The sequence below is a fragment of the Pelobates fuscus genome, chromosome 1 (assembly GCF_036172605.1).
Source record: "Pelobates fuscus isolate aPelFus1 chromosome 1, aPelFus1.pri, whole genome shotgun sequence".
NCBI lineage: Eukaryota > Metazoa > Chordata > Amphibia > Anura > Pelobatidae > Pelobates > Pelobates fuscus.
In genome coordinates this window covers 334,500,778-334,527,655 of record NC_086317.1, presented here as the reverse complement: position 1 = coordinate 334,527,655, position 26,878 = coordinate 334,500,778, and the positions used below count along the sequence as shown (strand labels likewise).

The 26,878-nt window shown below is 42.1% G+C and overlaps 1 protein-coding gene across 1 annotated transcript in view; it reads left to right on the top strand.

The window, feature by feature from the left end:
* Nucleotides 1-26,878, top strand: part of ITGBL1 (integrin subunit beta like 1) — a 293,013-nt gene that overhangs the window by 177,832 nt on the left and 88,303 nt on the right. Inside the window, exon 7 of the mRNA XM_063460094.1 lies at nt 2,796-2,942. Coding sequence (XP_063316164.1) covers nt 2,796-2,942 — 147 coding nt within the window. The remainder of the gene's footprint in view (nt 1-2,795; nt 2,943-26,878) is intronic.

Below are 26,878 nucleotides of genomic sequence, written 5' to 3'. Positions count from 1 at the left end.
CCTTTGAGCCTCACATCCAGCATGTTGCCAAATCCTGTAGATTCCATCTTAAAAACATAGCCCGCATCCGCCCCTTTCTTGCACCAGATACTACCAAGGAGCTTGTCCATGCTCTAGTAATTTCCCGCATGGATTACTGTAACCCTCTCCTGATTGGTCTTCCCAAAAGCCGTACTGCACCCCTACAGTCCGTAATGAATGCTGCTGCTAGACTGATTTTCCTATCTAGTCGTTTCTCTCACACCTCACCCCTCTGCCAGTCCTTACATTGGCTTCCTGTATGCTATAGGAGTCAATTCAAGGTACTAACTCACACCTATAAAGCACTGAACAACTCTAGCCCCTCTTATATCTCCTCACAGATCCATAGGTATGTCCCTTCTCGGTCTCTCCGCTCTGCCCGTGACCACCTCCTGTCCGTTGTCCGCACTCGTACGGCCAACTCGCGCTTGCAGGACTTCTCGCGGGCAGCTCCCTTCCTATGGAATAGCCTGCCTACCGCCATCAGACTCTCCCCTAGTCTTGCATCTTTTAAGAAGTGCCTTAAAACCCATCTCTTTAGGAAAGCTTATGGCCTCCAAGACTAACCAATACCTCACATACCTGTCTCTTGCCCTCTCCTAAAGGGCAGTCCACCTTATTTGATTGCAAATTCCTGTCCTAATGTGTTTTACACCCCACCTCCTATAGAATGTAAGCTCGATCGAGCAGGGTCCTGTTCAACCTATTGTTTCCTGTAAGTTTATTTGTAATTGTCCTATTTATAGGTAAATCCCCTCTCATAATATTGTAAAGCGCTACGGAATCTGTTGGCGCTATATAAATTGCAATAATAATAATAAATAAAATAATACCAAAATGGGAGACATTGTGCCCATCTCCAATGTTAAGTGCTTGTCTAATGAGCTTTGCCCAGTCCTTTTATATTATTGCAGCTTGTAATGTCTTCTGTCTGAATTACTTATTGAGTCATTCCTTCACATGGCTATTTGTAGAGCAGTATTCAGCTTGTCTCTACAAACATTGTGATTCATTAATGCGACACACACATCAATTTTTTTTTAGCTTATACACAAATGCAAGTCTGGCTGCCATCTTACTCACATTCTTCAATTAGCCAATACATCCAAGTACAGTGACTTTAAAGGCAGCCTGTCAACACTGAATAGTTTGGTCTGATCATGGTGTACGCATCTAAAGACATTTCCCCATGCCAATAAATTATTTGTACCACTATTTCCTACAAGGGGATCAAGATTTCCCTAAGGAACATTGAACTTTGGACCTTCTTCTGGAGCATCTTGTAATGAATTCCAGAAGAATACTCATTTTACCTGTCACTACACTGTTGCAACAAGAACCACACTTCCCAACACATCAGGGCTATGTCATCGCTGTCCTTCTAAAACCGTTTCCACTTGTCCTATGTAGAGTTTTAAATACACAAAGTAATTCACTAAATTGCTAATTTTACAACATTAACTCTGATTATTAATTTGAGGGCAAAATAACTTAATTGGAAAAAGCCACGAATTCCTGACACAGCTTGGCTATAGAAGCCTTAATTTTAGGATTATGATTTCATTTTTAAAACGTGGAGTTTAGTGAATAACCATTGTAATATGAATTTGAATTTGAGTGTACATATCTAGTGATATGGTCCCAAACACATTTGGCCCTACATATACTTTAAAGCAAAATCCTGTTTGGAAGCCATATATAGTGGCCTAACTTAATAAGTGTTTGATGCTGTGAAAGTGCTTAGTCTGATGTAATTGCAGAACTTGAGGAGTGCAGACGCTCTGATGAAGTGGTAGTGAGGGCAAAGGGGGCTGGGCCATGACAATATGGTGCCACTTGCTCTTTCCCATATATATATTGCATTATAACATTTAAACATTTATCATTGTGCCTGATCCACAAAGGGAAACTAAAGGTAAATGTCCTATGACTTTTTACCATAGTGCGGACAGAATGTTTGTAGAATCTCTGCTTAACCTGACAGATCAATATAAACTGACATGAAATCAGATATTGATACATTGTCTCATCTCCCTGAATGATGGATGAAACCGCTGGGTAATAAAACGATTTCAAATAGATTACAATTAATTGTAGCTGCTTATTATTACATTAACCATGGTGTGCCAGATGGACAAATGAACTAATCAGTTACTTTTATGGCATAAAACAGTCACATTCATAATATTGTAATGAGTCAATTTCTAATACAGTTCTTATGTCCCATAAAATATGAATATAATATATAATAAAAAAAAAAAAGATAGACATGTGTTACTATATTTCTCAACATGAACAACAAAGTAATATTCATTGTTTTACAGTACAAAACAAAATCAAACCCATGTAGTTTGAGGGTCGAGCGGTAGAGAGTTAACAATAAAAAATACATTTCTGATATTCTGAAATGTATGACTTTTGTAGTAGTGGTTTTTGACGCTATAGCTAGTCAGCATAAATTGGAAATGAGAATATTATAATGGTGTTTAAAATGGCCTTGATATTGAAAGAAAAGTGTGCTGCAAAAAGACAAATATTAAATCAAGTCAAAAGCCAGATAAAGCCAAGTAATTCTTTGCAAAGTGAGTAGAAAAAGTAGAGAAGAGGCTTTTACTGTCACCTTACATTATTATTTTAAATACTATCCGTCGAGAACCTGCCATGTCAAAGCACATTATAGTGATGGTTCACTTTGGTCTCCGCTGCTGCATATTAAATGCTTTAGTTATTGTTAAGAGCATACCGTGATTGTGACAATTCTATTACTTGTCCAGGTCATGGCCAGTGTAACTGTGGGCGATGTGACTGTAAAGATGGATGGACTGGAAGGAAGTGCGAACACCCACGGTCCTGCTCACTTTCACTAGAGGAGAGCAAGCGAAAGTGCCAGGGAAGCTCCAGTCAGCCATGCTCGGGACGCGGTGAGTCACGTCATTTTTAATAAAATCTGTGTATTCCCTGTTACGAAGTATAAATATATTGTTTTACTGTTTATACTGGTATCTTTTCACCTTTATCAAATCCAAATGAATGTCTATCCTTCTTTATATCTACATTTATTTTGTCTGGCTGGCTATATGAGTATATGTCCATCCATTCATCCATCCATCCGTCCATCCTTCAGTATATACAACGTTAGATAATAATAGATAATCTCTAGAAGAGACATACCGGTAACCAAAAACGATCATCAGAGAACACTGCAACATATGCGGTCGTGGTTCAAAGTTTTGCATCCATGTAAGTTTATAATGAAAAATTAAATTTAGGTACCATCCAAATCATGGTATGCAATTGGAAAATACGTGTTGGGAGAAGGTCCTTGATTACGCAGGTCTACAATTAGCATTTTGCAATTTTTGGCTTACACTTGAATGTACTGGATTTAAATATTGCAATGTCCACATGTTAATTCTCTATAACTATGGATTGCTTTTCTAATATGGCTAATAACTATTATGTTTGAAAATAATAAAATAATTAGCTACTGAACGACAATAAATGTTGAGTTCTTTACTGTGACCCACAAACCTCTCTAATCAAGGAACTACACATTCACCCCTTCATTGAAATATTGTGACTTAAAAACATCATGGATTCATTGAAATGTAAATTTATAAAAAAAAAAAAGCAGTTTCAAACAACAATTTCTGATGAATGGTAGATGAATTTTAGAATTCTGTATGATAATTTGTATCCAGTTCCTTGCAAACTCTAGCCATGTCCTTTTCTCAGATATAAGCAAGCAAGACTGTTTTACACTCATTCTTGCTGTTGGCATGCAACATACCAAACAATGTGATCTTTAATTTACTGAACCGGTAGTGTCTACGCTATGAGGGTGGTAAGTACTACAGCAGATCTTTTCATGAAGATAGTGTAGAGAATTTAAAATGCACAGTCTGGGAAGGACTGTATTTTTAAAGACACATTTTTGTTTAATACAAGATGATGCCATGATATAGAATTATTATTATGATCATTATATTGATCAAGATAAAAAATATCCACAGGATATTGGACTTATTTAGGCAAGCTATTCGTTTTATTGATAATTAAACTGTAATTGCTTTTTTTTTTTTTTTTTTTAACTGAAGATACAGTTGGTATCTTTCACTTGTTTATCTGATTGTTTTTTCCAATCTCACATTCTTTCTTTATTTTTGCCTCCTTCTAAAAATGTTGAATTGCACAAAATGTGCAACCTTCACTTCAGTGCCTCTATCGTTAACCATGCATCTCCAGAACACAGATAACAAAACTTCCTGGAGCAGACATTTGATTGGTTCATGCATCTCTAAGCATAAATATTAAACCGCTAGTCCTGCAAATCTTCCTTAACACATTTCTTTAAAGTTTAAGTAGCAAAAGTAAATATTTAATAATGCATGCACAGGTCACATTATATATTGGATTGTAATATATTATATATATTACAACATTATATATTGTAATAAAATGTTATAAATGTAACCATACAACTTCATAGGTGTGTGTGTATGTATGTATATATAAAAGAGAGCAGTACGTTTTAGACTTATGCAAGTTTAGACTTGGGTTAGTAATAAAACATCTTAAAGGGGAACTATTTCTTCTCTAATAATTACACCATTGAATAAAACATTGAAAAATCACCTCTAACTTGTCAGTTCACCTCTAACTTGTCTTTCTTTCAAACTTTTTCTTTCATGGTGTGTTCTGCTTTCTTTCAAAATTCATATCAGAGATTTAATGTCACAATCCAGTTTTGTCCAGGAACATCTATTCTAGGGCACTCGTTCCTGCTTATCCTTTTTTCACTAAACCTGTTCAATGGCAGAAAGGGGCAACATTTATAGCAGTGACAAGGAGCCAAGATAAAGGTACCGAGTCCCTGGACAGATGCAAATATAGCAGTGTGGATTTCTACATTTAATTTACATATTTTTCAGACCTCACAAACATATATTTGGTAAATGTAGGGGAGATATAAACATAATATAAAAAAAAACCTGGAACGTGACAGTTTCCCTTTAACCCCTTAAGGACCAAACTTCTGGAATAAAAGGGAATCATGACAAGTCACACATGTCATGTGTCCTTGAGGGGTTAAAGGAACACTATAGTATCAGGAGCCCAAACATGTATTCCTGACACTACAGTGTTAAAAACACCATTTCGGTGGCTGGCACCCCTTGCATCATGAAAACTAATCCAATGCTTTCTCATAAAAAGTGTTGGGAGGCTTACGTACATGCAGAGCAAAACTAAATGCTGCCCCAATCAGCATCTCTATGAGGAACGTTCAGCACCTCCATGCTAGAGTTGTTACTAGGCATCAGTGTAAACACTGCCTTTTCTATGAAATGCTAGTGTTTGCATCAAAATGTCTGCAGGGACAGACTGTAGACACCACAATCACTATAAGCTGTTGTTGTTCTGGTGACAATAGTGTCCCTTTAAATATATACAGTGAGCAAAATTATAAAACACAACACGTTTGTTTTTGCCCCCTTTTTTCATGAGCTGAACTCAAAGGATCTAAGACTTTTTCTATGTACACAAAAGGCCTATTTCTCTCAAATATTGTTGACAAACCTGTCTAAATCTGTGTTAGTGAGCACTTTGCCGAGATAATCCATCCACCTCCTCTCTTGTTGTTTCTATTCCCCTCTTTGTGGGTGCTGCTGCTGCTGAGCTAATTAGGGGGAGTGTCCCTTAATTTCCACCTGTGTGGGATTTGTATTGCCAATATAAACCCACTACTGACTCACAGAGCTTGCTCACTGGAGTTTGCTTGAAAGTAGGCTATTTAACGTAGTCTCTTTTAAGTAGGAGTTAAAAGAACAGGAGTTGAAACTACAAGTGAGTTTAAACCAAGAGGGTAAATATTGTCTTTGCTCACTTGTGTTTTTTGTAACTGGGGATGAGTGCTAGCAAGATTGCGAGTTTAACTCAGTGCACATCATGCCGCATGTATGAATGCCTGGATGATTCTGTCCAGGGTCCATACCTCTGTGGTGGGTGTGAGCGAGTGGCATTTCTGGAAGCTCAAATTAGAGATCTGGAGAGGCAAATTGTAACACTGAGGGAGATTGACAATCTTGAGAGGAGTCTGTGGACAGGTAGTGGAGAGGGAGGAGATAAGACAGATAAGGGACAGGCATGTAGCTGGGTGACAGTGGGGCGAGGAAGCAGGGGGGGAGGGAAGAGAAAAGGTTTAGCTAGTCCTGATCTCATGCAGCCTAACAGATTTGTCCATTTGAGTGAAGATGTTGGGAGCATCAGCTCAGGAGTAGCTGTACTGCAGGAAGCTGTTCCTTCTAGTGGGAACAGCCCCTCTAGTACAGGTGGGGTTGAGAGGGTAAGGAAGTCTAGACAGGTTGTGGTGGTAGGGGACTCTATTATTAAGAGAGTAGATAAGGTAATCTGCCACTCTGATCGACTCAGCTGGACAATTTGCTGTCTCCCAGGTGCTCGGGTCCGGCATGTTGCGAGTGGAGGGATTATTGGGAGAGGCTGGAGATGACCCAACTGTCATGGTCCATATTGGTACCAATGACAAAGTCCGAGGAAAATGGAAGGTCCTAAAGAATGAGTTCAGGAAACTAGGAAGTAAGCCAAAGAAAAGGACCTCCAATTTTTTTCAGAAATATTACTAGGGCGCGCACTACAGCAGAAAGGCAGCGGGAAACATAGAAACATAGAATGTGACGGCAGATAAGAACCATTCGGGCCATCTAGTCTGCCCAATTTTCTAAATACTTTCATTAGTCCCTGGCCTTATCTTATAGTTAGGATAGCCTTATGCCTATCCCACCCATGCTCCAACTCTTTTACTGTGTTAACCTCTACCACTTCAGCTGGAAGGCTATTCCATGCATCCACTACCCTCTCAGTAAAGTAATACTTCCTGATATTATTTTTAAACCTTTTTCCCTCTAATTTAAGACTATGTCCTCTTGTTGTGGTAGTTTTTCTTCTTTTAAATATAGTCTCCTCCTTTACTGTGTTGATCCCTTTATGTATTTAAATGTTTCTATCATATCCCCCCTGTCTCGTCTTTCCTCCAAGCTATACATGTTAAGATCCTTTAACCTTTCCTGGTAAGTTTTATCCTGCAATCCATGAACCAGTTTAGTAGCCCTTCTCTGAACTCTAAGGTATCAATATCCTTCTGAAGATACGGTCTCCAGTACTGCGTACAATACTCCAAGTGAGGTCTCACCAGTGTTCTGTACAATGGCATGAGCACTTCCCTCTTTCTACTGCTAATACCTCTCCCTATACAGCCAAGCATTCTGCTAGCATTTCCTGCTGCTCTATTACATTGTCTGCCTACCTTTAAGTCATCAGAAATAATCACCCCTAAATCCCTTTCCTCAGATTTTGAGGTTAGGACTCTATCAAATATTCTGTACTCTGCCCTTGGGTTTTTACGTCCAAGATGCATTATCTTGCACTTATCCACATTAAATGTCAGTTGCCACAACGCTGACCATTTTTTTTTTTAGAGAGGTCAATGCGTGGCTAAAGTCTTGGTGAAGGAAAGAGGGTTTTGGGTTTTTAGAGCACTGGGCCAATTTTGCGCTTGGGTACAACCTGTATAGTCATGATGGATTGCATCATGAAAGCCCTAAACTAGTGGTGGGGGGGAGGGTCAAAGCAATCTAGAAAATGGAGATAGGATGGAAAGGAGATGGGCTTTAGCTCAGAACAATGGGGGTGGAGATGGGGGAGGGGAAAGCTCAGAACAGAGGAGGTATGTAATATTGATAATTCACAAAAAGTACAAAAGACTCATGATAATATTAAATGTATGCTTACTAATGCAAGGAGCCTATATAACAAAATGAGGGAACTAGAGGCAATAGCATACACTAACCAACGTGATATATTAGGCATAAGAGAAACAAGGTTGGATGAGATACATGACTGGGCAGTTAATTTAAATGGGTACACGTTATTTAGGAAGGATAGGAAAAACAAGAAGGGTTGTGGGGTATGTTTATATGTCAACCATGAGTTAAAGTCAAATCTTAGGCATGTGGAGTGTGAGGAGGAAAATGTGGAGGCTTTATGGGTAGATATCTTCTTGGGGCAAACAAAGGGAAATCAATTATTGGTTGGGATATGTTATAAACCACCTAATGTAAATATTATTGAGGAAGAACAGCTGTTAGAGCAAATTGAGAAAGCTGGAAATCGAGGTAACACATTATTTATTGGAGATTTTAATTACCCAGACATAAATTGGGATAGAGGGACTAGTACTTCAGCAAGGGGAATCAGGTTTTTGAATGTGTTAAATGACACCTTTATGTCACAACTGGTACAAGCACCAACTAGAAAGGATGCTTGTCTGGATCTCGTTATAACAAACAATGTTGATCTTTTAACCAACATTCAAGTAGGGGAGCATTTGGAAATAGTGATCACAATATGGTAAATTTTGAAATAAACTCAAAAAAGCAAAAGCAAGTGGGGTATACTAAAACATATAATTTCTAAAAAGCCAATTTAAATAAGATTAGGGCAGCTCTACAACATATTGACTGGCATAAACTCCTTAGTGATAAAAACACTGAGGATAAATGGAAACTATTCAAGCAAGTATTAGAAAGGTGCATTTCTCAGTATGTACCATTGGGTAATCAATATAAAAGAAACAAATTAAAACCAATGTGGCTTAGTAGAGAGGTAAAACAAGAGATTAATAATAAGAAAAGGGCATTTAAAGCATTTCAATCAGACAAATCAGAGGCATCCTATTTAAGATATAAGGAAGCTAATAATGCTTGCAAAAAGGCAATAAAGTGGCTAAACTAGAAAAAGAGAAATTGATAGATAAATAATGCAAAACCAACCCCAAATTTTTTCAAGTACATCAATTCTAAAAAGACAAAAAATGAAAGTGTAGGTACACTGGAAACAGAGTTGGGTTTATTAGCTAATGAAGACCATGAAAAAGCAGACATTTTAATTAACTATTTTTCTTCAGTATATATTAATGAGGATTCTATGGCAAAAGATATGCAAATGATTGCTGCAAAAAACTTGCAAATAACTTGTGATTGGATAACTTGAGACAAGGTGCTACAGCTATTAAAGAACATTTATGTAAATAAAGCTCCTGGCAGTATTCACCCACGAATACTTAAGAAGCTAAGTGGGGAAATAAGTGAACCTCTGTATTTAATTTTTCAAGATTCTTTTGTTTCAGGTGTTGTACCGGAGGATTGGAGGAAGTCAGATGTTGTTCCTATATTTAAAAAGGGTTCAAAATCCTTTCCTGGAAATTATAGACCTGTGAGCTTAACTTCTTTAACTGGGAAAATATTTGAAGGGCTATTAAGGGATAATATTCAGGAATTCATTGGCAATAACTTTGTTATTAGCAATAATCAGCATGGTTTTATGAAACATAGGTCATGTCAAACTAACCTAATTGCATTCTACGAAGAAGTAAGTAGAAGTATAGATCAGGGTGTTGCAGTGGATGTGATCTACTTGGATTTTGCCAAGGCATTTGATAAGGTTCCTCACAATAGGTTAGTCTTCAAACTAAAAGATTGGTCTAGATCAGTGATGGCGAACCTTTTTGAGCCCGAGTGCCCAAACCGCAATACATGCCAACTTTTTTTTCCTTAAAGTGCCAACACGGCAATTGCGTGTGTGTGTGTGGGGGGGGGTGCGTGTGTGTGTGTGTGGGGGGGGGTGCGTGTGTGTGTGTGTGGGGGGGTGGGTGCGTGTGTGTGTGTGGGGGGGGTGCGTGTGTGGGGGGGGGTGCGTGTGTGGGGGGGGTGCGTGTGTGTGGGTGTTGTATGTGTGTATGAGGGGTGCTGTGTGTGTGTGTATGAGGGGTGCTGTGTGTGTGTGTATGAGGGGTGCTGTGTGTGTGTGTGTATGAGGGGTGCTGTGTGTGTGTGGGGGGGTGCTGTGTGTGTGGGGGGGGGTGCTGTGTGTGTGGGGGGGGGGGTGCTGTGTGTGTGTGGGGGGGTGCTGTGTGTGTTTGTGGGGGGGGGGTGCTGTGTGTGTGTGTGGGGGGTGCTGTGTGTGTGTGTGTGGGGGTGCTGTGTGTGTGTGGGGGGGTGCTGTGTGTGTGTGTGTGTTTGGGGGGGGGTACTGTGTGTGTGAGGGGGTGCTGTGTGTGTGTGAGGGGGTGCTGTGTGTGTGTGTGTGTGTGTTTGGGGGGTGCTGGGTGTGTGTGTGTGGGGTGCTGTGTGTGTGTGTGAGACGGGTGCTGTGGGAGGGTAGAGGTACTGCTGGGGGGTAGGGGTACTGTGTGGGGGGTAGGGATACTGCTGGCGGGGTATGGGTACTGCTGTGGGGGGTAGGGATACTGTGTGTGGGGGGGTAGGGGTGCTGTGGGGGGTAGGGGTACTGTGTGTGGGGGGAAGGGGTGCTGTGTGTGTGGGGGGGTAGGGGTACTGCTGGGGGTGGTAGGGGTACTGCTGATGGTGGTAGGGGTACTGCTGGGGGTGGTAGGCGTACTGCTGAGGGGGGTAGGGGTACTGCTGGGGGTGGTAGGCGTACTGCTGAGGGGGGTAGGGGTACTGCTGGGGGTGGTAGGGGTACTGCTGGGGGTGGTAGGGGTACTGCTGGGGGTGGTAGGGGTACTACGGGGGTAGGGGTACTGCTGGGGGGGTAGGGGTACTGCTGGGGGGGTAGGGGTACTGTGTGGGGGTAGGAATACTGCTGGCGGGGTATGGGTACTGCTGTGGGGGGTAGGGATACTGTGTGTGGGGGGGTAGGGGTACTGCTGGGGGTGTAGGGGTACTGTGTGGGGGTAGGGATACTGCTGGCGGGGTATGGGTACTGCTGGCGGGGGTAGGGATACTGTGTGTGGGGGGGTAGGGGTGCTGTGTGGGGGTAGGGGTACTGTGTGTGTGGGGGGAAGGGGTGCTGTGTGTGGGGGGTAGGGGTACTGCTGGGGGTGGTAGGGGTACTGCTGATGGTGGTAGGGGTACTGCTGGGGGTGGTAGGGGTACTGCTGAGGGGGGTAGGGGTACTGCTGAGGGGGGGTAGGGGTACTGCTGGGGGTGGTAGGGGTACTGCTGGGGGTGGTAGGGGTACTGCTGGGGGGTAGGGGTACTTCTGGGGGGTAGGGGTAATGCTGGGGGGTAGGGGTGATGCTGGGGGGGTGGGGTGATGCTGGGGGTGTGGGGTGGTGCTGTGGGGGGTAGGGTGCTGCTGGGGGGGTAGGGTGCTGCTGGGGGGGTGGGTGGTGCTGGGGGGGTTGGGGTGGTGCTGGGGAGATAGGGGTGGTGCTGGGGGGGTAAGGGTACTTCTGGGGGGGGTAGGGGTGCTGTGGGGGGGTAGGGTGCTGCTGGGGGGGTGGGGTGGTGCTGTGGGGGTAGGGGTGGTGCTGGGGGTAGGGGTGGTGCTGGGGGGGTAAGGGTACAGCTGGGGGTGGTAGGGGTACTGCTGGGGGTAGGGGTACTGCTGGGGGTGGTAGGGGTACTGCTGGGGGTGGTAGGGGTACTGCTGGGGGTGGTAGGGGTACTGCGGGGGTGGTAGGGGTACTGGGGTGGTAGGGGTACTGTTGGGGTGGTAGGGGTACTTCTGGGGGTAGGGGTACTTCTGGGGGGTAGGGGTACTGCTGGGGGGTAGGGGTACTGCTGGGGGGTAGGGGTACTGCTGGGGGTGGTAGGAGTACTGCTGGGGGTGGTAGGAGTACTGCTGGGGGTGGTAGGGGTACTGCTGGGGGTGGTAGGGGTACTGCGGGGGTAGGGGTACTGCTGGGGTGGTAGGGGTACTTCTGGGGGGTAGGGGTACTGCTGGGGGGTAGGGGTACTGCTGGGGGTGGTAGGAGTACTGCTGGGGTGGTAGGGGTACTTCTGGGGGGGTAGGGTGCTGCTGGGGGGTAGGGTGCTGCTGGGGGGGTGGGGTGATGCTGTGGGGGGTGGGGTGGTGCTGTGGGGGGTAGGGTGCTGCTGGGGGGGTAGGGTGCTGCTGGGGGGGTAGGGTGCTGCTGGGGGGGTGGGTGGTGCTGGGGGGGTTGGGGTGGTGCTGGGGAGATAGGGGTGGTGCTGGGGGGGTAAGGGTACTTCTGGGGGGGTAGGGGTGCTGTGGGGGGGTAGGGTGCTGCTGGGGGGTGGGGTGGTGCTGTGGGGGTAGGGGTGGTGCTGGGGAGATAGGGGTGGTGCTGGGGGGGTAAGGGTACTTCATCCCTGGTGGTCCGGTGGTGGTACCGTCATCCCTGGTGGTCCGGTGGTGGCCGGCAGTGCTTCCGTGTCAGGAGGCAGGGGGAGGGATCTGTGATGCTGATCCCCTGTCCTCCCGCGCGATGCTGTGTGGAGCGTTGCCATGGTAACGCTCGGCAACGCTCCATACAGCATCGAGCGGGAGGACAGGGGATCAGCATCACAGATCCCTCCCCTGCCTGCCGACACGGAAGCAGAGTAGGCGCCTGCCGTTTCGGGCAGGCAGGTGTCTACTCTGCAGTGATGGCGGACCTGTGGCCGCGTGCCCACAGAGAGGGCACGGCGTGCCACCTGTGGCACGCGTGCCATAGGTTCGCCATCACTGGTCTAGATGAATATTCTTGTTCTTAGGTAGAACATTGGCTTAAGGATAGAGTACAACGAGTTGTAATTAATGGTAAATTTTCAGGCTGGTTAAAAGTGGTAAGTTGTGTCCCTCAGGGTTCTGTTTTGGGACCACTTATATTTAACATATTTAAAAATGATCTTGAAATAGGCATTGACAACCACGTATCAGTGTTTGCAGATGTCACAAAACTTTGTAAAGTAATAAAATGTGAGCAGGATATTGCTTTGCTGCAGAGGGATTTGGATAGATTGAGGGACTGGGCACTAAAATGGCAGATGAAATTTAACGTAGAGAAATGCAAAGTTATGCACTTCGGGGTTAAGAATGCACAAGCAACTTACACATTAAATGGTAGTGAATTAGGGATAACCACACACGAGATGAGCTACAAAATTGATAAAAGGAATGGTGCATTTTAGTTATGAAGAAAGGTTAAAAAAAATTAAATATGTTTAGTTTGAAAAAACGGCGCCTGAGAGGGGATATGATAACATTATACAAATATATTCGGGGCCAGTACAAACCTTTACCTGGAAATCTATTCATAAACAGGGCTATACATAGGACATGAGGTCACACATTTAGGCTGGAAGAAAGGAGATTTCATCTAAGGCAAAGAAAAGGTTTTGTTTTTTTACTGTAAGAGCAATAAGGATATGGAATTCTCTGCCTGAAGAGGTGGTTTTGTCAGGGTCATTACAGATGTTTAAACTGCAATTGGATAAATACTTACAAAAACATAACATACAGGGATATAATTTCTAATTAGTGGGGAAACAACTGCTTGATCCAAGGAGACATCTGACTGCTATTTTTGGGTCAAGAAGGAATTTTTTCCTAGTTTGTGACAAAGTTGGAAGCATGATTATTGCAAAGGTGTGCCTTAGGCTGGCCTTAATAAAAGGCCACTCTAAAATGTATTTATTTATAAAATATTTTATAAGGATGGATACATTGAGATTTCTCTAGTTTTCAAATAATGGGTCCACAAAACATTGCATTGTCACAATAGGATACAATATTACAAAAATACAATATACAAACTATAAATATATGTACACATACACACATATATAAATTGAATACATAACAGGTAATGAATATATTCAACCATGACAGGTACATTCTGTGCTGAGGTATATTGCCATAGATCTGTTAAAAGATTGTAGATTGAATGAAGATTTGACTGTGTCCCTGAGATTATTCCATAATTGTGGTGCTCTGTAGGAAAAGTGGAACGAGCCACTTTATTTTTGTATTGAGCTATCGGAATATTGTGCTAGCACTGGATCGGAGGTTATAAGAGGTGGGAACAGCCGGGGAGAGCATTCTAGTCAGGTAGGGTGGGAGCTTCCCAGAAATGCTCTTTTGCACAAGGTTGGAAAGATGAAGAGTGCGTTGGGATTCCAGCGACAGACAGTTTAGCTCTTTTAACATGTCACAGTGGTGGGTAAAGTAATTACATTCTAGTACAAAACGGCAGAACAAATTATATAACGTATTAAGTTCATTAAGGTGGCATTGACCGGCATTAGCATTTGTTGCACTATCTGTTTCCTTACTGTAGGGCTTAGGCAGGATTTGTTTCTGTACAGGGCACCTAGTTTGGGGTAAAGTTTTGAAGAGACTTTTTCAATGTGAAGGCCAAATGATAGATTGGGGTCTAGCAACATACCTAGATATTTAAAAGAGCAGACTGCTGTCAGTGTGCTATTTGAATATGTTTTGATACACAATTGTTGATTTTGTAGTTTACATAATTTAGGTACAGTTCCAAGGATCATTGTAACGGTTTTGTCAGTGTTTGGGAAGAGTTTGCTATCTGCTATCCACTTTTCTACCTCTGTGAATTGGTTTTGGAGCACAGCCTCAAGCTGCGGTAGCTTGGGTTTACTAGCGTAGATTACAATGTCGTCTGCATACATGTGTACAGTTGAGGATTTGCAGACGTTAGGCAGATCATTTATAAATAATGTGAACCACAGGGGGCCGAATATGGAGCCTTGGGGAACACCACACGTGACTGGAAGAGGGAGGGAAGAACAGAAATGGCCACATATTGCAATCGGTCTGAAACATACGATCGAAACCAGGTTAGCGGACGAACACCAACGCCTGAGTTTTTAAGCTTTTGCAAAAGAATGCCATGATCTACTGTGTCAAAGGCCTTGGCAAAATCAAGGAAAATAGCTCCAGTTAAGTTTCCTTGTTCCATGCCAATTTGGATGTCATTGCAAACTTTTAAATGTGCAGTTTTATCACACATCACTATGGCACAGATCTCGCACGTTTTGAGGGAGCGTGCAATTGGCATGCTAACTGCAGGAATGTCTACCACGGCTGTTGCCCTTGAATTTAATATTAATTTCTCTACCATAAGCCATCTCCAAAGGTGTTTCAGAGAATTTGGCAGTACATCCAACCAGCCTCACAACCTCACAAGTGTTGTGTTTACAGTTTTGTTTAGTGTAATTAGGAATATTACATGAAAAGAGTGTCAGAATTATAAGAAGAATATATAACATATGCAAAAGAGAATGAGGCACAATTAAACATTAAAACTAACAGGGCTAGTCACTAAACTTCAGATTTGTCTTGCTGGACAACATCAAGTGAAGATTCCGAAATTTTGACCACATTGGCATTTCTCATATTTACTAAGATTACAGTCAGAATTTGGTTTGACAAGTGTCTTGTAATCATGAAAAGTGTAAGCATATCCTTTTCTTTTGTACACTGACTATAACCGCTATGCTGTACTGACAATTTTATTATCAGAAAAAAATAAATCTTCAACTTTTATTCAACCTGCTTTAGTCTGGACACTTATTCCCATTGTTGATCTGGTGTTGCTGTGTTCAACATGGCACGCAGGCTGCCAGACTCAAACAGGCTGACTGGAGGACCAAAGGAGCACAGTTTTCCCACTGTTGCTTTACTATAGGTCATTGCGATGGGCTCAGGACTGGCACTACCATAAGGTGGCACAGGCGGCTGCCTTAGAGCGCCCCGGCCTGTGGGCACAAATGTTCAGGTGACGAGCCGTAGGGATGCCCTTTTCTCCTGCTAGTCACTTTATGTAGCACTGCCGAGTTCCAGGCCAGGTTCACGGGGCTACAGAGGCGATCAAGGGATTTCCCTGCCTGGCCCCTAGTGGGCCAGCGCTAGAGAAGGGAGGAGGAGGGTGATTATCCATGGCCGCTGGAGGAGATGGAATAGGGAGTTATCCCTCCTATTATCAAATCGTTGCCGCACATTACCACGGTAATACTATGACACTTTCCCTGGCGGTGGCCGGTCACCGGAAGTAGGGGCGTGCAGACATAACTGCATGTCTCCCACCGGACCACAAGGGAAGAGGATTACCCCTCCCTGGCCAAAAAGTAAGCCTCAGGGAGGGGGGAATAGACTTTTAATAATTTTTTTCCCTTTCACATATTTCCCCCATCTCAGCCTCAATGAAAAGTTTGAAAACGTTTATAAACTTACATTAAACTTGGTCAGATTGCATTGTTGGGCAGACTTCCCCCCTCTCCCTTTTACTCACCCATCTCAGGTGTAGACCAGTCCACAAATGGCAGGAAAGAGAAACCCGACATCTGAGCCTGCTCTTCTTCCCCTGTTGCAAGGTGAATGTCAGGATTACTAGTTGATCCAGCACATAGAATGATGTCACAGCTAGGACTACAGGTAACGTCTTACCGGGCCTTAGAGTGGCCGAATTTAACGTACCAGAGAATAGTCAGAATACTTGCCAAGGTCAGGGACACAGAAGGAGACACAACGATGAGGGAAAGCTAAAAGTCAGAGATACAAGAATATAGGGAAGTCAAACGAAGCCAAAGTCAATAACCAGAAATAAACGCTCAGGAACACACACTCGGACAACCACTAAGGGAAACAACAACAGGGCAATGAGAAAAAGGCAACAGGAGTTTAAATAAGCGTCCCTCAGATCCGATTGGCTGTACCCGGCCTTTGACCCCAGAACGTGCGTGCGCATCCTTTACATGACGTCACACGCACGCTGACGTTGTGAATACCATGGGCGGACATGGGGTTACAAATTGGGGTGGATGTGCAGCGGCCGGCGTCCACCAACCTGCTGCAGGAGTCAGACACATTGATGCATGGCCGCCAAACGGCACTTCCGCATTTGTTAGCAAAGCAATTACTGCAGATACTGCAAGGTGATGATGAATATGTTACAGTGAAGAGATCTACCAACTGCACGTGTGTAAATCTGTCAGGCATGCCCAATGCACTTTTTCAGCATTCCTAAGACACTGTGGAGTGGGTGTGAAAAGCATAAGATAGCATAAGTAGTTAAATATAAAAAAAAAAAGTAATATTTATCTGCTTTTATCAGCCGTCAGGGTAAGGGTGCAACTGTCTTATTCAAAGCTAGAGCTTTTGAATAAGACAGTTGTGTCAAAGTGATGCATGTCCAATTTTTATATTGATGTATTTGTATTACTTTCATATGCTTATCAGTGCATTTCTGTGTGATGCCTAAGAATTTTATTCTAATTTTAATAATGATTTTATGGATGGATAAACATAGAAACTCCTGGGGCAAATTTATACATATTTGAGGATTCACGCAGCAGATTGTATGAGCGATACCACATACATATTATTAATCAAATGGTCAGTTCCGTAACGTTGACAGCTTGTCATAAAAAACAACCATTAATTCATGGCTATGAAAATCTGGGTGACATTTTTGTAATACCTATGAATGATAACAACAATGAATGCAGATGACATATATATACCATGCAGATATCTTTCGATCTCTAGAGCAAATATCAGTAAAATTGGTGGGACACACCCAGCATCTATATTTAATGGTGCCTTGGGGCTTGATGGTTTTTGCAGGCACTAATCTTAATTTAAAATAGGCACATTTCCTTGCTTTGCGTTAATTCATGAAGTAGTGACCCAAGGCATTTACATATCATATGTGATGCCCGCTTTAACAGTATAGTTTACATTGATGTGTTTTGGGTTTATTTAAGGAGATCATTTCTGAAACAATGAGTTAACTATTTTGCCAAATTTAAACCAACAGAGGACAATATGCAGGTGTGCCTCACCGTAGACTTCTTCTAGCAAAGTTATTATTTTGTAATTAACATGTTTTATTTGGGGTTTTGAATAGTAAAACAAAAGCAACATATAAACAGGAGAGGCAGGTAAGCTAGTAGTCACCCAAAGAGTAACATCACTAACACGGTAGAAGATCAAATAACCCATCGCAGTCAGTGACTGTCAGGGGTTTGGAGTGTGAGGTACGTAAAGGGAGAATCCAAAGATGTAGTCAGGCAGAAGGTTAGGCCAGTCCAGGCAGCATCATTTCTTAATAGAATAAACAGGCAAGAGGTTACATTGCAGGGAGTCAAATGGAAATGGTTCATCGGGTACAACTGAATTGACGAGCCGCCCCCATCATTTGCGTGACTCCCTCTAACTGTTCCGCCCCTTTTCTCCATAATGTGGTGTGTGTGGCACATGCACTGCCTAAGGAGCCCAGAGAGGCAACTCTCCGCTGGCATTGAGCAAGCCCTGAATCCAAAGCGCTAGGCACTGGCTGCAGTTGCAGTGCAATCAAGTCGAGATACGGGGCATCACCAGTGAACCGAACAGGCCAAAGGCCCCACCAGACACCCACACGCCGTTCCTGGGGTGAGGAATATTACGGCAAGAAGGAGCCAGCACATAGAAGGGTGACAGCCTGACAGTGACAATATGACAGTATAGAGGTATTCTGCCACTCCACAAGCAGGCTAGCAGCCCAGGAGATAAAAAAAAAAGAGTAAGGTCATTACAAAGGTAAGGGTGGGAAAGATATTCCCTGTCGAGCCAGTGAGGGGCAAACCACCATCCAAGAGGTTGAAGCCAGGGGCCTGAGGTGCATATGTCTGGCTAAGGGCTTCAAATATTTACATAGTGATCAGTGTAAGGCAGCTTTCAGTTTTTTCACTCTGATTATATACCAAATGTTTGCATCAACTTGTGTCTGTGAGGGTATAGCTGCTGCGAGGTACTGGCCAGGCAAAGCCACAATGCTGCGTATACTGAGAAGATTAGCTTGTGAGCTGCAGGGGTGAAACTAAGCCACCCAGTGTTCCTGAGATGGGTTCACATTAACATATCTAAGTATGTTAACGGCTTGGCGCAACAGTCGTGCAGTTATATACCCTATCCCCCCCCCCCAAAAAAAAGTTAGAGGTCATTCTGGGTTGAACCTTTGCCATTTAAAAAGGGTACTAACTCAACTATTTTAGTATTAATAAAGCAAATCAGTTGTCAAAACATTAAACCTAACTATACAGCAGCATTTTAAAGGTGTTTAAATTACAGGTTGACTGACTTTTTGTTTTACCTGATGAAATGCAAATCTTTTTTTACATTTTAACAATGTACAACGGAAACAGTCATATTCATCTTTTCTACATTGATGACACACATTAGTCTGTGCCCGGTTACTTCATAGTATGCATGCACTGTCCCTTAATAGCAGATATTACTATGTTAACATACCATCTAATGGACAGTGAAACAGTAGGGAGAAGTATCTAGCTCTTGCAGTTATGGGGATTTTGAGGACAGACCATTATTTACATTTTGTGTACAGGGAAGAAAATATTAATAAGTTACTGCTCTGCCAATTTGCATCCATTATTTTGTTTAGGTTCCCAGCTCTATAGTTGCTTTAGTAGCAGTACATTACACTTTTAAGTGGTTTGGGATGATAAGGGAAAAGCTCCTGTCAATATTTTAACAATGCTCATTTTAAAAGTTACAAAAAGTTACAAAAGTGTTCCTGTTACTGTATGTAACACTATTAATCTTTGTGGAACATGGAGTAGATTGCCTATTCCGTGATGTTTCCAAACTATTAATATAACATGTCTAAGAATCCTAGAATAGTAGGCATTAATACAAAAAAATATTTTAAAAATGATTTAATAACCATATAAGTTCTTATCCTAAAACATTTACCTAGAATAAGTCTAATGTTTCAATAGTTGTTTTTGTCTAAAAAAAAAAGCATTCACATATTTTGTACCTAAATTCTAGTTATAATAATGGAGCATTGTAACTGTTCAAATTATGTGTTATATGTCATCAGTAAAATGTGTCTTAAAGGAACACGATAGTCACCTAGACCACTTCATTTCAATGAAGTGCTCTGGATTCTGTGTCCCTCTTAACTCTGCAATGTAAAACATTGCCATTTTTGACAAACTGCAATGATGCAGGTTAAAGTCCATATCTAGTGGCTGTCAGTATGGCAGCCACTAGCGGCACTTCCATGGCACCAAATAAAAAGCAGATGCCTCATAGGAAAGCATTGACTGAATGATAAAGCAGACACCCTATAGGAAAACATTGACTTAATGATTCCCTAAAGGAAGTTTGAAGGCGCTCACAGCGCTTACAGCGCTCACCACACATGAATATTAGGTCCCTAGTGCTCCCGCATGGATTATTGTAACCCTCTCCTGATTGGTCTCCCCAAAGCCGTATTGCCCCACTACAGTCTATAATGAATGCCTCCACCAGACTGATTTTCCTCTCTAGTCGTTCCTCTCACACCTCACCCCTCTGCCAGTCCTTACATTGGCTTCCTGTATCCTATAGGAGTCAATTCAAAGTGCTAACCCATACATTTAAAGCACTGAACAATTCTAGCCCCTCTTATATCTCTTCACAGATCCATAGGTATGCCCCTCCTCGTTCCCTCCGCTCTGCCTTTGACCACCTCCTGACCGCTGCTCGCACACGTACAACCAAATCGCGCTTGCAGGACTTCTTGCAGGTGGCTCCCTTCCTATGGAATAGCCTGCCTACCCCCATCAGACTCTCCCGTAGTCGTCAATCCTTTAAGAAGTGCCTTGAAACCCATCTCTTTAGGAAAGCTTATGGCCTCCCAGAGTAACCTCTACCTCACATACCTGTCTCTTGCTCTCTCCTATTGGGCAGTGCTTTACTCTCTCCTCCAGCTCTGCTTCACTCCCACCCTATTTGATCAATATTTCCTGTCCTAGCGTGTCTTATACCCCACCTCCTATAGACTGTAAGCTCGTTTGAGCAGGGTCCTCTTCAACCTATTGTTCCTGTTAAGTTTTCTTGTAATTGTTCTATTTATAGTTAAATCCCCCCTCTAATAATATTGTAAAGTGCTACGGAATATTTTGGCGCTATATAAATGACAATAATAATAATGTGACTGCTCTGTGAGTGAATGCAGTGATCTCTTTTCTGTGTCACATTTCCAAGCCTCAGACTCACTTGCAGCTATCCTGAGTATGAGTATGAAATATAAACACCCCACCAAGTGCCATCTGAAAACCACATTTAACACCCGATTCTTATAATCTCCTTATCATTTCAAGTTGAGTAGTACCGATCTGTTTGCTTTACCCTCAGGGATGCATTTTATTATCTAGTGGAAAATGTGTTCGCTATAAGTGAAGAATGGAGAGGGGAAGGGCCCGAACTGGTAATCTGCCTAGGACCTATGAGATCTTAATCCCCATACATTCAGTTGTCATTAGTAAAATGTATTGATTTATGGGACTTCTAAACCTCCCCTAATGACACATGCATTAGCTAAAACAAACTGTGAAAAGTGCAGCCTAAATTTTACAGTTTGCTTGTGCGTTACTTACAGTGCCTTTCTTTTAGTTACTACCCCTGGAAGAGTTGGTCTGGCAGTTGCAGCATCTGGAAACATTTTAAAAACTGTTTTGTTTTTTTACCGGACAAAATCTGTAAAAATATATGTTTTACATTTTGTTTGTAGAAAACCAAAAATATTATACATTTGTCAAAGATTGATGATAATATGGCTGCATGTCAAAATGCCACTAGAGAAATACTTTGCAGTGCTTACGTTTTATGTTGTGAGTCAAATCAGTGTTAAATTCCACTGTTAAAATGTACTAGTCCAGTATTCCAAAAAATTACAATTGTTTGCTTTGATACATGTTCTTCTTGTAATATGTGACCAATTATTGCCAAACCTACAAGGCAATTAAATTGTTATTTTCAGGTCTTTTCCATAGTTACAGTGGTGCATTAAATATTATATTACATGTTAAAAGGCCATTTGGCCTTAATTGGTGGGAGGAGTTATGACCCTATTTAAGCTCCTACCCCCTTACTCACCTTTGACGTTCAAGCTGTTTTTCCCCACCCACCTACACCCATCTATATATACATTTCACCTTTGTGGGCCCTCTTTTTATTACAGGCCTACTCGTACGTTGGTTTCAGCACACCACAACCAACTTTGCATCTCCTTCTACATTCCATGATGTATTAGCAATTCCGAGCACAAATAGTGTATATATGTTCACCTAATGACAAAGAGGATTGATACAACTAAATGCCAGAGGAAGCATGACAAAAATGCATACATCATGAACATTTTACAGCCCTTGAAAACCCAGACATGTAGGGGTTAATGTTGAGTACTTGAGAAAATTAGAATGCACAAATTATCAATGACGTAAATGCAGTTTGAAAAGACACTGAATACACAGGTTAAAGCTTGCCTTTGATCTTGAAGCGCACAAAAAAAGGATAAACATAAGTGTTTCTTATCCAGCAAAAGTAATGAGATTTTCCCATCCCTTTGTAAGAGACCAGAAAGCTTAGAATACAGAGGTCACCATGTCACCATATGATGAAGCAAGAAAAACCTTTGCTTTAAATTGCATATTTTATATGTATAGCTTTGTGTGTATGTATGTGTATATACCTAAAAAAAAAACATATACATGTATAACTGTATACAAAATATAAAACAAACAAGGAAGATATTGGGAATTACTGTGGAACCTACACATTTATTGGCAGAAGAAGAACTTTAGATAAGCCAAAACTATTTGCTATTTTTATTATTGTTTAAGGTGGAACCTGAATGATGTACTTCATACGAGAAAGCACTTTACTCTCCAATCTTCTTTATGTCCTTATACCTTTTTAATATTATATTAAATAAAAATATATTTTCTTCTACATCTTTGAATGCTGAATATTCTCCTGAATCAGAGGCCTGAATATGCACCTTTGGATGCATACTATAGAGCATGGCACGGCTCTACATATTGCGAGTGGTATTTCTCTTTCAATTTTTTTTTATTTGTGTTACATATTATACTATGCATGTCAGATATGGATGTATTGTGTTTAACATGTTACAGACAGCAAAGTAGTTACTTGACCAAACCTGCTACACACAAGGATATTTTTCTGTGTTTATACACATTAGTGAACTTTTATCTTTTGGATATATATATATCCATATATATAATATGTACAGTGAAGGTAGTTGTCTATTTCACACAACAAAACAACTGTTCTAAAGGGAAATGATACATTGCTTCAGAAAATTGCTTTGGGATTACCAGATAAAGGATATTAGGAATGTGTTTGATATGCAATTATAATCTAAGACTATGAACAACAAGTAGCACAAAACAATGTATGCCTCAACTTTCATGTATTGAAGAAAACCACTATTGGTTTGTTTCTTTGATTAATAATATTTGCTATGACACCTTCTAAAATGCTCACATTACATAACACTATTTGTCGGTAGGGTACTAAGGGGCACCAGAGACAAAGTCATGGAGGGTCTCCACATACTTGGTGCATTGTTACTGATTGCTGCTTGCAGGGTGGCTGTTCTGGATTGTATCAAACTCCATACAAGTTCAGAAACAGAAATGGGGAAGGGAAATACAAAATGGGGAAAGAGGGGAGAGGCAGACACAAGTGGGGGATGATTGAAGAGTGAGACAGAAAGGAGTTGGTGGTAATATGGGGGGTGGGGGTGACAGAAGTATCATAGATGGTGAAACACACACACATTTGCATGCGAAACAAAGGTTTGTAAGTACATTTAGAAAGGTCAAAAATTGGGTGACTTATGGTCAGTCCTCTTTCAGTCTCATGTGTCTTATGTGTGCCATTACAAAGATAACCTTTACCATTTATATTTTAGACTGATTCCACTCACAAAAGCATACCTTTCAACTCCAGCATCCAGAAAATTGAAACGCCAATGGTAGGGGAGTAAAGGGGGCAGGTCTGCCTGAATACACTGAATGTACGTCAGGCTGACTGACAATTAGCCAAGTCAACCCACTGAGGGTAGACCCTAAAGGGGTCACAAAGAGTGCACTCTCTTTGTCCCCTGAACATAGTACAATCAAATATAGTGCTTGTTGGGGACAGTTCACTTTTGTCCCCAAAAGCTGGAAACTAGGGAACTAAGTTACAGGACCTGAAAACTGTGAATGTCACTCTGAAATTAAGACTGTTGGGAGGCCTGCAAAAGGGGCAATTTAGTAACAGTAACCAGTAATAGTAATCTTGGTAGGTTGTGTATGCCCAAAGAGATACTTCATTTCCAGACCATCATTCTGGCCTTCTTAGAGCCACTCCAATGAGGTGTAACTGACATTTATTTAATAGTTGATTTTGTTACATTTTGTTTTCACAGACAGCTTAATTGTACTGAATTCAGTACAAATAAGTTTACATTCTACTTGACTTACCTAGTTATGCTTTGTCTCCAGACTATGAGAGAATGCAGGCCTATATCTATTTTTTTTTGTCAGATTTTGTTCTGGGGGCCACTCCGTCTCTTGCTTCCCTTCTCTCCCCAATCCCTTTCTTTCTCTTTCTTAACCACTCAGTTAAATTACTTAGTGTGTCAGTATATGTATGTGTGAGTGTATATTTCAATGCGTGCATGTGTCAGTGTGTTTATATGTGTGTACCTGGGACTGTTAATGTGTATGTATGTGGGTATGTGCATACATCTCAGCAAATACCAACAAACATGCAAACACACCCCTGCATTCAAACTCCAAAAATATATACCAACACATCTCTTAATTCAAACACCAATACTGTACAAAAATGTAAACCCACATTTAAAAGTCAACACTACATACAAACACACTCCTGCAATCAAATGCAAGCATTACATATAGACATACCCCTGTATTAAAACACTAGAATTACATACAAACACCAACACTACACTCAAAGCACACCTGCATCTATAAGCCAACACTACATACAAGCACTCCCCTAAATTCAAATGTAATACTACACACAAGTACACTGCATTCTAATGACAACAGTACAAACAAATACACCCCTAGATGCACCCACATACTCCATACAAAACCATGCTTACGTTCAAATGCACAAAAAGTGATCACAAATGCAACCCTACAAAGATGGGCAAATGGTAAATCTCTAGTTGACATATCATTGTGGGAGTCAGGCAGATGGGGATCTTTCTTTTGGCCACCCTTGTGTTAGAGGGAGCCCCCCATAAACAACTTGCACCAGGGCCATATCAACATTAGTTCTGCCACTGGTATATATATATATATATATATATATATATATATATAGGAAACATGGGGGGATGGTTGCACTCACCTAAACATGCTTAAATGGGGTGCTGCTGGGGGCCATATTATACAATAAACAATACACAAGATCCAGCGCACTCTCCTATCTACTAAACAGCAACTTCAATGTTGACAGATTTTATTAGTTTGTAAAAGTTTTTTTAAAACCACCTAATCTAGGCAAAAAAAATAATGGGGATTTAGTTACATTATATGATCATACATTGCATAAGCCTGCCACAACGTCAATGTACCCCATCTTTGGCAGGTCCTACTCTCACAGTCTAATGTCTGCTCTTATGAGATTAACCACTTACTTGGGAAAAAATTCCATCTGAGGCTCTCTGCAGTACAAAGCTAAATAGGGACCTGAGATGAGGCACCTGTAACAGGGAGGGGTGCAAAACCAAGGAGTTGGCTAGACTCCCAAATATATATAGGAAACATGGGGGGATGGTTGCACTCACCTAAACATGCTTAAATGGGGTGCTGCTGGGGGCCATATTATACAATAAACAATACACAAGATCCAGCGCACTCTCCTATCTACTAATATATATATGTATGTATATGGTTGTTTTTGTCTCTCATTAGTATTATTCAAATTGAGGAACACTAGGTTTACTCTTGGCATTGGCAATGCCATCACAAAAGGAAATAGTCATTAACTTGGAGGGGGAATCAGAAGCACAACGCACGTTTGTAACAAAGATACAGGGGTACCTCGGTTTACAAACGCCTCAGTTAACATAATTTTCGGTTTACAAATGAAAATCCATTGAAAATAATGCCTTGGTTTACAATTTTTTTTCGCAATGCAAAGCAAGTTTCCCCAGGATTTATAGCACCGCCCCTGTGCATGCTGGAGTCTGTGGGTAGCACATGGCGTCGAGTGTGGAGGCGTTGGAGTGACTTTTGCATCGAGTTTTGGAGCCATTCTGGAACAGTTTTTTCAGACTTACTGGACATTTTTGGTGCATTTCTCAAGCGGTGGAAAGGTAGGGAGCTGAACTTCGTAGTTTGCATGCTTTTTGCTGTGTGTTCTGCAATGTGGGTTGGTTTCCATGCCAGTTCATTTTGACTTTTTTCTGACCTCTGGAACGGATTCATTGGTTTTCAATGCATTCCTATAGGAAACCACATTTTGGTTTACAAATATTTCGCAATATAAAACGTCCCGGAGAACGCATTAAATTAGTAAACAGAGGTACCACTGTATTAGTCTTCTGCTTAATTAGCTTTCACGTAGTGTTGACTGTGATTTAAATAGAGCATGCAAAAATTTTAATATACACTGAGCACAGGAGTGAAAGACCAGTTAAAGGGCTAAAGATCATCAGCATGCAGAACAACCATCAAGCAACCGAGCAAATGCCCAGTGGGCCGCGTTGGCCATGAGCCGAGGCTGGCAGGGGAGATCACAGGATCTCCCCTGACAGTCCATGCAGGGCCCATGCTATCTGAGCGCCGGCCCTGCTGCATTCCATGACAGGCCGGTGGGGAGAACAAAGATCTCCCTCACCGGCCCACAATCACTAACAAGCAGCAGCCAGCTGGGGAGGGAGGGAGAGACGACCCGGCGGAGCTCTATCTTGCAGCTCTGCCTGGTTCCTCTCGAGAGATCTGAAGCATTGTCATGGCAATGCCCCCGATCTCGCGAGAGTGAACTCTAGACTCGGATTGCAGAGTTCACACACCACTAGCACCACCAGGGATGGCAGCACGGTTTTCCCCCTCCCAGGCTAAGGTAAGAAGGGATGGGGGGGATATAATACCTGTTTTCTTTTTGTGGTTTTTTTTCCAAACACACAATCCCTCCTAACATATAGACACACATATCACACTCACACACAGCACTCACACACATCACA